This window comes from Periplaneta americana, chromosome 4 (assembly GCF_040183065.1).
Source record: "Periplaneta americana isolate PAMFEO1 chromosome 4, P.americana_PAMFEO1_priV1, whole genome shotgun sequence".
NCBI lineage: Eukaryota > Metazoa > Arthropoda > Insecta > Blattodea > Blattidae > Periplaneta > Periplaneta americana.
Window position 1 is genome coordinate 185794365 of NC_091120.1, and position 14345 is coordinate 185808709.

A 14345-nucleotide genomic window follows, 5' to 3' on the forward strand; every position below is an offset into this window, starting at 1 on the left:
GCTCTTGTACAAGTACAGCACACCGCACATGAACTTAACCTTGGCTAAAATATGGATGGTGATATCTGAATTGATGGCAAAATGAGTCCGAGGTCCAACGCCTAAAGTTACCCAGCAATTCTGTTTCAATTGGTTGAGGGAAAACTCTAGAGAAAATCCCAACCAGGTAGTTTGTTCCAACCAGGATTTGAACCTGGACCCGCTCGTTTCACGGTCAGACGTACTAATCGTTACTCCACAGTGCTGAATTTATTCAACATATAGAAATGTAACTTATCGTATGTAGCCTAAAATAATTTTAATGCACCAGAAATTTCCGGCGGAAATTTAGTTGAACTATATCCCGAAATCGTCACTGCTTATATAAATTATTCAACAGTTTTAACAAAATACGTAATTTCAATAATCATTGCATTTAATTCGTGATATAATAATGTAAGTTATGCAATAATAAATTGACTTGATTTTTCCTAGTGGTTATTAATACTCTACAACGTTACGTAATCAATATTAGGCCTTATTATCCATTCCTTGTCATCGAACCTCTTTCTATTCATCCTATTTCACCGTGTCAGTTTGTCGCTTATGAAATTCCTTATCTCGTCATGTCAGGAATTGCAGAACGGATAATTTAATTTAAGAATTTGAAATCATATATTTTTTTAATGAAATTGATTCGTGAGTGCTTTTAAATTGGTTGTTTTACGACGCTTTAACATCCTGTATACATAATTTAATGGTTTTTCCAATTTGAGAATAAACAGAAGATTTTGGAAAACAAGAAGTAAAAGAAAAAAAAAAGCAAAGGAAAATTTGTGCATCTGGTTTGAATTTGATATGTCACAAAATACATAAAACTACTTTGAAAAATACCCGGTGGAATCAGTTTTGAACTTTGATAGTGACATTTGAGTGTTAAGCGAATATTTGAAAAATACAGTAGATAAAATAGCAGTGTATTATCTATGGAGAAAAAAAAGGCAGAGATTAGAGCAAAAGAATTTCGGATTTATACGTATTTGCAGTATAGAGCCGAAGAAGTTATAGTTGATATCAAGTTAACTACGAAACTGCCAAAACAAATAGGCGCCGAAAATTACCGGCATTCATTACAAATCCCAGTAAATTTTATGTAGTTTCACGGTGAATTTGGTAAGTAAATAAAATAAATACTTAGCATATTATAAATCCTGAATTGGTTTGTTGAGAGCCGTCAGTATGGGTCGATGATAAAAGAAATAATCAATTCATGAAAGTAAGTCTATCCCTTTAGCATAACACCGTATTAATGTAAAAGTCTGGTCCGTTGCTAAGCAAGTGACGTCAGAATCTCTATGTTATTTGTCTATGGTCAGAACGTAATTAATTGGCATTGCTAATCAAGTAATGTCAGATGTTGAAGCTTCCGTAACATTTTATCCACTTGAATCTCGAACATAAACGTTTCACGTTAAAAAATTTAAAAACGTTGTAATACTCACCACACTTGAAGCACATCTTGTGCCATTTTAGTCCTCCTGCAACTCGCTCCTCGGCGGCGTATACAGACTTGCCGCACTTTGGGCACTTGGGGTTTTCCACAGGCTTGAAAGGCATTTTGATTGGCGGGGATTACTTTCTTGACCTGAAACAACAGAGAAACTTCATTAACGACATTATAAATATAATTGTAGCTTAAAAGCATATCATCGTCCACGGCCCTATAGCTCTTGTGGACACTGACACACATTATTAAGATGAAGTTCTTGCAACCTGACATCAGATATACAGAGTGGAAGTAATATAACGGTGCAGATTTTAACAGCTTATTCCTTAGATAGGGTACAACAAAAATTATAATATCATTTAGTCCCTAACGAATACTTTTCTGAGAAAAAATAATTTTCCCCTAAATTTTAACACTGTTTTACTCGAGAAGTTCCATACTATCCGCAAGATTCTGATTTTTACTTTTATTACAAGGGAAACTGGTAAGAAATGATTTATCCCTTTGAAGTTCTTAAATAAAATGGGCGATTTTCTTGCAAATTAAATAAAACGATTAACACGTAGGCCTATCGTTATTTCTTGCTGTTAGGAAATCTGGCAACCCTACTGCGGTGACTAAGGGACGGAACTCAGCTGTTCAGAACGAGTACGTGTGTGGTTTCGTACTTCAGCCAGCGACGCGCTGTTGCCAAACTACTCAGACTTTTACCCTAATTTTCTAATTAACCATGCACTTAGTCTAATAATACAAAATGTATAATAGTTATGCCGTCGTAATAGAAGTCATGACGCTATAGTTGTCATGGTAATATTACAGTCTAGTATATACAGTCACGAAGCTTGAGTTGTTGAGGGTACTAGGAACACTAGACTGTGCCGGTACTATTTCGCATTGTCTGTGATGAGGTGATAGTAGCGATCCTAGTGGTTAGCAACTATCTATGGATGCATATTTCCTACGTATTGAGCTTCGTGACTGTATATACTAGACTGTGGTAATATTTTACAGCTCTGGTACAATAATGTGGCATATTATGCACGATTTTCACTAACGATAAAAACTGTTTATAATGCTGATGTACAAAAATATTTTTTACCTTCAAATTATATTTCAATTTTTTATATATTCAAATTCTAAATGGCCTATAAGCCTAAAAATAGCATTGAGTTCGGGACGGACGTGTTTTCTAGACTAGAGTGGTGGTGATAATAGTATTGGTGGTGGTGATGGTGTTGAATTACTAGTCTTTGCTATAGAGATTTATTAGATCTCTGCACGCTTTGGAGTGATTTTTAATTTTTTGTAGATGTGAATTAAATATTTGTAGCTATAGAGTTCCGGGACGGATTTACAAAACTAATGATGATATAACTCCGCACATTCCTTGAGATAAAATAAGGCGTCCTAATAACCAGAATGAACTCGACTCGAAGTGTAGGCTGAACCTGCAGCAGAAGTTAAAGTGGAAGGAGAAAGAATAACAAACCACTATTTTTAGCCCCAGACTTGTTGGCAGTGCAGTTCCTGTCTTTATCTCGGATGCACGTTCCTACTCTCCCCTTTAATGTATAGTGAGTGTTTTTCAAAAGTAAGAGATAGTTTAAATAGCCTATATGTTCGCTAATCTTCATACTACCTTGAAAGTCCGGACATTTGCCTCCTTACAGAAGAAATCTGCATTTTTATTGTAAGCATTCGGTTGCCATATTAACGAATTTAAGAAGATTTGTTTTGAGTTGAATGTTAATATCCAATTTCAATGTTTTTGCCACGTTATGTTTGCATAAAACAATTCTTTTATCTCTTCAAACTCGTATTAGATTTACAGTTCTTGCTTCAGAAGGTAAAAGGAAGTAAGCGTCAAAACCAGTATTACTAATAAACCGTGTATAGTTTTTATACGAGACTTACGCAGAGTTGAGACAGAAAACGTTACTAATAAACCGTGAATAAGCTATGGACGTATAAACAGCCTGTAACTATACAATGGGAATTGCTTTGCAGTAGTTATATACACGAAACCCCTTGTTTAAGCGTTGTATGTAGGGAAAAAATGGCCGCCCCTCTAACAGCTGTTGTATCGACTGTCATTTTATGATGATGGTTACCTTGTAACCACAGAAGAACAAACCAAAGATCATAGAATTATTAGAATAAAATTGCTCTAGCTTGTACTCTCTGACCAAAATGTAGTGTAGTAATCGATTAGAGCCAGTTGTACTATCGATATTTAACACGCCACACTCGAGCGCTCTACGGATGCACTAGAGAACCTCAAATATTCTATTACCTTTCGTAACGAAGTAATGACGAAACTATGACGTAGCTGTGTAACAGTTACACTGTTATACACGACGTATGTAGTGATTATTAGTAAGGAATTTACACACGACTTATAAACGAGCTACTCATTGTATAAGACAGTTAAACGTCTGTATATAGAGTTTTTATTAGTAAGATCGGTAGGGTAAAGGTGCCTAATTCCGTGATACCCCTAATCCCGTGATAAAATTTCAATTGACTGCCATGGATTTGTGGTCTCTGACTTTTAAGTTTTTGAAATACCTAACAGATGCCAGGAGATGTCTTCTTTTCAATTCTATTGACTACCCGCCTTTTGAATAGAAACAGTCGATTGCAGAAGCTTTTGTTCAGTGAAAGGTGGTTGACCAGTAAGTTTTTCTTTCTCTTGTGACCGCTCCTGAAGAAACATTTTATATTCGAGGTAAGAATTAATATAGCATTATAAAAATGATATATTACTGTAGATTATAGTCAGCTGAATCAATGTGTATGATTATTTAAACATTATGAGACAATAACAATGCTACAGGATCTTTTCATTTTTTGGATTTATTTCCATATTTCTCCTTTCTGGCTCACTCGACCAGTGATGCCAACGCTAAATTGTGAAAATTAATATCTATGAAAGAAAATAGTTCGTGAAAATAATAATAGATATAAGTTATAGAAAACATCAATTATAGTTAGAATAAAATAATTGGCCATATATTTAACTTAATTACTGCTTTTGTTAGGAATATAAATAATAAGAAATAATTGTGTTATACTTACTTACTTACAAATGGCTTTTAAGGAACCCGAAGGTTCATTGCCGCCCTCACATAAGCCCGCCATCGGTCCCTATCCTGTGCAAGACCAATCCAGTCTCTATCATCATATCCCACCTCCCTCAAATCCATTTTAATATTATCCTCCCATCTACGTCTCGGCCTCCCTAAAGGTATTTTTCCCTCCGGTCTCCCAACTTACACTCTATATGCATTTCTGGATTCGCCCATACGTGCTACATGCCCTGCCCATCTCAAACGTCTGGATTTAATGTTCCTAATTCCATAATACAAGTAATCTCCTATTTGTGATATGCTATTCCCATCTAACCTAACCTCTTGTACTCCCACGAAGTCTATTGTGTTATAATTCAATTTATTCAAATTTAATTTTGTATTGAATTTAACTTTCAGTTTATTTTGTTTATAATATATTAATATGTAATATGTATTCCTATAGTTACACAAGCATTTTCTATGAAATTTGTCACTTAGGCCCTTTTTCTGTGTTGTAATTTCTTGCTTAATCCATATTAAAACAATATACCATGACTTTAAAATGTTTTGCAGAATACACGTTTGTTTTCTGAGCAGTTAATGAGGATTATTTTAGTATCACGGAATTAGGAAACCACTATCACGGAATTTGGATCTCTGTCACGGATTTAGGAGCCACTGTATAACAATGAAGAATCATATATTATATACCATCCATCCCTGCAATTGGGGAGTACCAACATAAATATAGACGAACATCGAAACAAACATAAAAATAATATAGGCCTATAATATGAATCAACGATGACCTGAAAATAGGGTAGGTAAGGTATTATTGTTATTAAATTATTATCATCTTTATGTAGCCTAATTTTTAAGTATCTTTTCCTGGTGTTTAAATGTTAGTCTACAAAGTTTATAGACTATGTTTTTATCTATCTTCTACTCTTAAGAATATGATCCTGGTATAAGAATTTTAAATTTTAATTAAAAACAACAGATACTTTTATTTCTGTGTATTATATATAATCTGTGAAATATTCTGGTATTAGAATTTTGAATTTTAATTAAGAAAAAAAAGAGATATTTTGGTAATTATGTAAAATTTTGTGTCGTTCTCAAGTTATTTTATCAGAACTGAACTGTATCCGACACGAGGTTAGCTCTTTCGGGGTACTTTCATGTAACGTTTTATGTTTGATATCGTCGTTGTTCCTGCAATTACTCCTATGTGACATCTATCGATTTTCAGGTTTTTGCTGTATTAAATAACTTAAATAGTGATACAGTAAATAATAAAGTCTCCTATATGTACATAATTCTTGTGTTCGCTTCGTCTGCGATGTCCGTCGCGCTGACCACATTACCCCATCCTTCCATACTCTAAACTGGCTACGGCTTAACGAACGTAGAAATTTTCATTCTTTTGTTCTCCTTTTCCAAGTCCTTCACACTTCTACACCTACCTACCTTGCCTCCCGTTTCAGTTACCTGTCATCATATCAAAATCTCATCACACGCACGCAAAATAGCCTCATACTAGCCATACCAACACATACGACTTCATCATATTCATCATCATACACTATCTCGCTTTCCCGCTTGTGGAATACCCTACCCAGTGACATCAGAGACTGTCGGAATTTAGTAGCGTTCAAAAGCAAACTTATTAAGCATTTTCTTACTGCGTAGAGTAGGTTTAATTTTTACTTAATTAATAAAAAAAATTCTCTCTTCTTAACTTTTACAATGAACTGTCTAGCTTTTATTAGTCTGTTAATTCTTTGAGTACTTTGATTTTTATTGTATTCGTAAATTCAATATTAATTGTAATTATAATCGTAATTGTATTCTTTATATTGTAGTTGTAAGAGGTGGAAAAATTCAAATATCTTGGAGCAACAGTAACAAAATATAAATGACACTCAGGAGGAAATTAAACGCAGAATAAATATGGGAAATGCCTATTATTATTCGGTTGTCATCTAGTCATCTAGTCTGCTGTCAAAAATCTGAAAGTTAGAATTTATAAAACAGTTATATTACCGGTTGTTCTATATGGTTGTGAAGCTTGGACTCTCACTTTGAGAGAGGAACAGAGATTAAGGGTGTTTGAGAATAAGGTTCTTAGGAAAATATTTGGGGCTAAGAGGGATGAAGTTACAGGAGAATGGAGAAAGTTACACAACACAGAACTGCACGCATTGTATTCTTCACCTGACATAATTAGGAACATTAAATCCAGACGTTTGAGATGGGCAGGGGATGTAGCACGTATGGGCGAATCCAGAAATGCATATAAAGTGTTAGTTGGGAGACCGGCGGGAAAAAGACCTTTGGGGAGGCCGAGACGTAGATGGGAAGATAATATTAAAATGGATTTGAGGGAGGTGGGATATGATGGTAGAGACTGGATTAATCTTGCTCAGGATAGGGATCAATGGCGGGCTTATGTGAGGGCGGCAATGAACCTGCGGGTTCCTTAAAAGCCAATAAGTAAGTAATCCCCTGGTAGAGGGGAAGAGAAGGCCTGATGGCCTTATCTCTACCAGGTTAAATAAATAAATAAAAATAAAAAATAATTATATTATTTGTCTTTCGAAAATGTAAGAATTCACAATCTCCTATGCACTACAGCCATAGAAGAATAAATGTGTTTTTTCTTCTTACTGAAAAATGTCATATTTTGCACATAGGAGTTATTGCAGGAACAACGACGATATGCTATTATTAAATTAAATGAAAATTAAAAAAAAAGAAATGAAATAAAATATATTATAAAGACATCTTCGAACACTGTAAGAATTATAATTTGACCATAAAGAAATTGTAAAAAAAAAAAATACTTCAGAAACTTGCCCGTCCTGGTATGAATCCCACTTGAAGTGTTCGAGTCTCGTTGCCTACAGAAACGCGTGCAGTAGACCCCGCCCTCTCATAAACGGCGTCAGTCGCCACTGTTGGCGCAGATGACGACGGAGCGTGGGCACGCCGCTTGGAGGAGAGCCAATCCTGAAGCCAAGCCCATGCTGCCGTCGCGACGCGATCCAAATTTGGTGAGGCGCAGGTAACGTTACACAACCGCTGCAGTCGACGTTCCCCTCCTCCCCCTCCCTTCGGGGAAACCACCGCTTATTAATTTATATTCTCCAATCCCCCAACCCCTTTTTTGCAAATGTAGGGCTTTGGATCACGAAGTAGGTCACCTACGGTACCAAAAAATTTGAATTTGGCGACAGAAAATATCTATCCTTTCACAGTTGCTGCCTACCCGCCCAGAAATATAACTTGGTTCAGTGACATAACGTATTATGTTACACTGACTAGAGATAGGTTTCGCCTCGCGGGGGGCATGTCCCGTAGAAGTAAACGAATGGACACACCCGATTCTGGAGTGTCTGCTCGTGGTACACGTGAAAGAGTTCTCGTAGTTGCATTTATATTGGCCATTTCGCTCAAGCAACAATTCACCAATGCAATGTAAAAATCCGTTGAATTTCAACCGGTCGGAGTCATCTGTTACTAAATTATTATCGATTTCTTATTGTAACATTTTTTTCTGTCTATTCGCTAATGATTATAATTATGATTATGTCTCGTGACGAGAATATTGTACGAAATGGAAATATATTCTTTGAAGAGGTGGAAAAATTCAAATACCTGGGAGCAACAGTAACAAATATAAATGCCACTCGGGAAAAAATTAAACACAGAATACATATGGGAAATGCCTGTTATTATTCGGTTGAGAAGCTTTTATCATCCAGTCTGCTGTCAAAAAAATCTGAAAGTTAGAATTTATAAAACAGTTATATTACCGGTTGTTCTTTATGGCTGTGAAACTTGGACTCTCAATTTGAGAGAGGAATATAGGTTAAGGGTGTTTGAGAATAAGGTGCTTAGGAAAATATTTGGGGCTAAGAGGGATGAAGTTACAGGAGAATGGAGAAAGTTACACAACGCAGAACTGCATGCATTGTATTCTTCATCTGACATAATTAGGAACATTAAATCCAGACTTTTGAGATGGGCAGGGCATGTAGCACGTATGGGCGAATCCAGAAATGCATATAGAATGTTAGTTGGGAGGCCGGAGGGAAAAATACCTTCGGGGAGGACGAGACGTAGATGGGAAGATAATATTAAAATGGATTTGAGGGAGGTGGGATATGATGGTAGAGACTGGATTAATCTTGCTCAGGATAGGGACCGATGGCGGGCTTATCTGAGAGCGGCAATGAACCTCCGGGTTCCTTAAAAGCCAGTAAGTAAATAAGTATTCGCTAATGTTTTGCAATTGAAAAGTATGATCCCAAAACTCGCTCAGTCCATTTTTATGATTTATACATACATTTGAGCCCCCTACTATATTTTAAACATGTTTTTTTTTTTCCAAAACAACGCCAATCCTCGTCTGAAAGTTTGAGTTATTGTGCATATCACTTGAAAACTCACTCAGTCTGTAGATCATGGACACAAAAACTAGCCTAGTCCTTTCATAAAAATGGACTTCTATTATTTCTACAAATCAATAAGGAACACCATACCTAATTATTAACATATTCAGAAATAATCGTTCACTAGCAATTTCTTCGCTTAGAGTAGACCTATATTAATAAATTTACTTTTATTCGCTTTTATTATGTAATGTCAAAGTTTACGACATTCATAAAAATGTCGTAATAAGATACTGTACCACACTAATGCGATTAAATGAAGCACACGTTGGAATACATGAAAAGTTACATACAGATTAACTACAAATCTTTTGCTATTTGCTGCTATACTAATATCAGAGACAACGCTTTCTTAATCTGTATCACTTGTTTTTACAGCGATGCAAAAATTATGACAGAATAATGAAAAATGTTTGTCCTCTACTAATTTGTTTATTGTGACTTACATTAGTTACCATAACTAATGTGAATTCAGTATTGTTCCAGTAGTCATCATAAACAAAATCCTGTAGTCTTTCTCCCAAAGGAGATTGTAAAATCTAATTGAAAATTTTAGATAAATAGTGAAAAGTGAAATAGTAGTTAAAATAGTGAAATTATATTAATATTGATATTTGAACACGAATAAAACGTTGTACAATATGAGTATCGTAACATAATATCACTAATAATATGTGGATTATCAGACTTGACCTTCGTTTGACAATTTTCCCATCTCATACTGTAATAATATATGTTACGATACTTCTATCTTAAATAACTATTAGACCCATGGAATGTCACTTTCATAGTTGTATACTGACGTTCAAAGATACCTGACCGCTACTAATCGATAGTGATCGATATAATTTGTTCGTGTAACTGTGGCTTGTTTAGTTATTACTTCTATAAATAGATGGCGAAGATAACAATCAGTGTCGTCAATAGTACATAAAAATACCCGCATTGTAAAATTACAAATTTCATCCACCTCTGCTGATTGTAAAACAACACTGGGTTTAGCTGGAAACCGCTGATATTGTCAATTATGAGAGTATCAAATATCTTTGAACGCCAATGTAGCTATATTCAATTAAATTTCGTTGTATTTATAATAAAAATGAATTTCTATTATTCTGTTGTTTTTGTTATTCATGTGTATTTAACGCTAGATGGCGCTAATCGTATTAATGTTTTAATTATTTCTTTACTAATGCGAATAAAATATGATATGGTATAAGTGAATGGTATGTGTTACCTTTATTTTATAAATTAATTTTGTATTATTCTGTTCGCGAAATATTCTCATTAAATATCACACGAGATTTTTAATAAAATTGAAACCTCTTGTGATATTACCTGTGATAATTGAAGACGACAGTAGCTTAATTTCCAGATTAATGCTTCTTGGATCACAATTACTATTCAGTAAATTCCATCAACGACATTAATGCTAATTACCATATGATGATGATGAAGATATTATTATTATTATTATTATTATTATTATTATTATTATTATTATTATTATTGGAATTAATTATCTTCATTAAAGGAATTGTTAAAAAAAACTTTCATGCTAATAACATGAACGTCCCCGTTCGGTATTAAATCATGTCAAAAATAGACAAATCACTAATATCGCAGACATCATCTAACAAGAAAATTCCGAAGCCCCGAAGAGAAAGTGTAGAATTTACTATATTGTAATGGCTTGTTTATGGTAATCGTATATCCCTACCTTATTGATAGACTAACCAAAAGAGCATTTGTAACGTGTATAAAATTACCTATGTATTAAACGTGAATCGACTGTCGAAAATAATACATTATGGATATATAGATCCTACATTCTAATTGCATGTTCTAATAATGATGATGATAATAATAATAGTAATAATAATAATAATAATAATAATACCCGTAGTGATATTTTTTAAACATGAACTGATAAGAGAAATTAGTAGAATCAGAAAGTTACGGAGTTTTAATTAAGGTCGGATGAAACATTTAATGCTTCTATAACCATTGTGGAAATGACAAGTAAAATGTTCTTTGTGGTGGTGATAGTGTTGATTGTGGTGATGGTGATGGTGGTAGTGGTGGTAATCATGATAATATTGGTGATAATAATAATGATGCCACTTTTTGCTTCCGTAACTCTGATTTTAGGATAGCGAGACAAGTGAAATTCTCTCAAAACATTAACAGCTTTCACACGAATGAACAATAGCAGGCATATAATGAATAATAAATAATTTTATATTATGTTTATTTATCGAGATAGAATTAATTTTTTTTTATTACTTAGTACATTCATTTGTTCTAATTACGAAGTCATCGTAAACTATAATTAGTACTCAGTGTGATCATTGTACGTGGGACAACTTGGATTGATTAGTCTAAGACATAGATATCTAATAATAATTGTAACTCGTATGAGGTAATCTCTGGCGTAAGCAACCCGCAGCGCATATTCTTTAAGGTCGTTTTTCCTATTTTATATGGAAAGTTATTGACCTTAGCAGAGCATGCTTGAGGTCCTAGTTCTATAGGCGTTTGGACACCCATGGTCTAAGGGCAACGACATGTCTTACAAGAAATTTGTTATTTATAACGATTGATCTCAAATTGAAAGCAAAGGACATCGCAGGATGTTAAATGAGGCCTTTAAAAAGTGTTTAAAGTCTAGGAGAACACTTTGTAGCAGACATTTAAATTTTGTTTATGTTTCGAATGATCGGGGACATTGAACTCTTAAGTAGGTACTCTTGATTGGTGCCAAATATTTAACCCTCAACGGGTCGAACATTAAGTTGGCACTATTGATGTTGTCACGAGACTTGCGAGTTCTTTATTTTCATTTGTTTAACTTGGGATAGGTATGTACATAGAAAGATAATGTTATCAGAATAAATTATTTTATGCGGGCGAAAAGTTTATAAATTAAGACAGTTGAAGAAAATTCACATAGATCTGTGTTTCATCTACAAAATATCATTCACGATAATTAATTGAAAAAATAAGGCAAGGAAGTGAAGTCGCCATGTTTTAAAATAGTACATTATGCAACGAGCCTATAATGGTAGTAATTAAGAAGGAAGTATGATTGTTTATGAAACGAGCGCAAGCGAGTTTCATAATTTTCATACGAGCGTCTTAATTACCATTGTAGGCAAGTTTCATACGGCTATTTATGCTCGACCATATTTCTAGCTTGAAATTATTTAAAATTAGGTCTTCTTATGGTTATGTGCGAACTGACCTGAATTGTGAGATGTGCGCAGACGCGAAAGTATTGATTTTTCCGAGGCCGAATGTCATTGACCTTGGCAGAGAATAAGATGAAGATTACTCTGATATAACCTGGAAATTGATTTAGAATTGAAAAACGAGATGACAAATTGAATTTATTTGAATATTATTTACAATTAACGCTAATTATTATAGTAACAGAACATAACCTTCTGCGACAGTATTGGATTTCCAGCCTCCGTGACTTTTCGCTAATTGTCTTTCGATTGCATATCCGAGAAGAATCGATATAACGGTACAAAGCTGACTTGTCATTGGCTGAACACCTGAACTTTAATGAGTAGGTGTACTTTAATGACATGCATTAAAGGACTGCTACCAGGTGTATAATTACTACATTTCGGCATGGTCGAGCATAAATAAATTTTAATGAGATCTGAAATCTTACTTTATGAGTGAAGCTCTGAAGTTAATGTTCTGAAACCCTACTAAATGTGTGCATAATTACTACATTAGAACTGAAAAAATGAAGAATAAATATGCATTCCAAGTCGCGTGCCTTGGATTAGCGGTACAGAATAAGCGCAGGTTCGTGTCGCGATGGGAGAAAACATTTTCTAATTAAATTTATATGAGACAGGTGTCCACCCATAAATGTGAGGAATTTTGGGAATAAAAGTGAGTAGCGAAATAAGGTTTCCTACTCCGGCTATAACTGCTGAGGGATCATCATGCTGATCATATGTTACCCCCGTACTGGTTGGATGATCACGTATCTATGCTAAGGAATTTGAATGTGTGACCACGATGTAATTTCATTTAATAAATATGAACTCATAAATAAGAAATACGTTTCCTGTATAACAATACGAATAATACATGGGTATAAACTTAAAATTTAGTCGTTGCTCTTTAATATGATCTTATACTGAGTGATTCTGTGACTTTGTTATAAAATATTAGGGTTCTATTCATAGACATTTCGCAGCACGCGCTACGAGCGTACTAAGCTAGCCCCGGCTATCCACTGGTTACTAGTACAGAATTCAAATCATATTCTATCGCTAACACTGGTTTATGAATACGAAAAACGCTGATCGTCCACCGGAAGCCCGCGCTAAAAATGTCTATGAATACGGCCCTTAGGGATCATAAAGGCGATATAGGAATCTGTATCCGGAAACGTTCCTTTGATAGTTACACGACATAGCTCTTCACAAATACACATCAGGTATAGCGTGGTCCGCCGAAGTGTTGTATAAATTGGAAATGGCTCACAGTCCTGCCATCTATCCGCAATATGCGGAACCCGAATCACGCAAGTGAAGTGGGTAGGCATATAGACACACATACTATATAAATATAAATATATATATTTATATATATACTGTGTATATATAATTTAAAAAAATATATATACTATTTAAGTTAATTAGTAATATTTTATTTTAATTAAGACATATCCAGTTATGTGCTTACGTATGAGTTTGTGTGCCTGTGATATTAATAAGAAATACACTTACGAGTAAAATTGTAAAATATGTTTTGACAATAAGTGTTTTACTAATTTCAATGTGAGAATTTTTTGTATACAAAACAATTGTTTTCTAAATTATTTTTGTTTATTACATTAGTTAATTTTAACATCAGAAATTCATCTTTAGCATAATTACTAGTATGTAAAAAAGACTTATCATTTCTTCAAGAAGTTATTAATTATACATCTTGTTTACACAACTTTTAACACTATATCACTTCGGAATATGGAGTTTATATTATTTTCACGTGTTAGTTATTAGGTTACGGTAACTTGCTAACTAGTTTCAGCCTGTGGTCTATCCTCAGAACTGGGTGGTCTTCGCGCCTTCCGATTGCATTTCCTGTGGGGATGTGTTTGTGTAGTGTAATGTGGAGTCAAAAAATGTGTGTGTTCTGAAATTGAGTTGTGTGTTGAGGATTTGGTGCGGATGTATTTTTGTGTGTCTGTATATTTCGTATTGTTCTAGTGTGTTAGTTTCTGGCTTTTCGGTTGGAGATGTAGAATTTCCATGTCTGTGTTTATGTTACTGTAGGTGTGGTTGGCATGTGTGATGTGTT

At 34.4% G+C, this 14345-nt stretch overlaps 2 protein-coding genes across 5 annotated transcripts in view; one reads left to right on the forward strand and one right to left on the reverse strand.

Annotated features, from left to right (window-relative positions):
* Mlp84B (Muscle LIM protein at 84B) overlaps positions 1-14345 on the reverse strand; it is a 110443-nt gene that overhangs the window by 57847 nt on the left and 38251 nt on the right. For all 4 annotated transcript variants that reach the window (XM_069824520.1, XM_069824518.1, XM_069824521.1 and 1 more), the window contains exon 2: positions 1482-1624. In XM_069824520.1, the coding sequence (XP_069680621.1) occupies positions 1482-1596 (115 nt within the window). In that variant the 5' untranslated portion in view covers positions 1597-1624. The remainder of the gene's footprint in view (positions 1-1481; positions 1625-14345) is intronic.
* LOC138698523 (uncharacterized) overlaps positions 1-14345 on the forward strand; it is a 598444-nt gene that overhangs the window by 9805 nt on the left and 574294 nt on the right. The gene's annotated exons all lie outside the window — the stretch shown is intronic.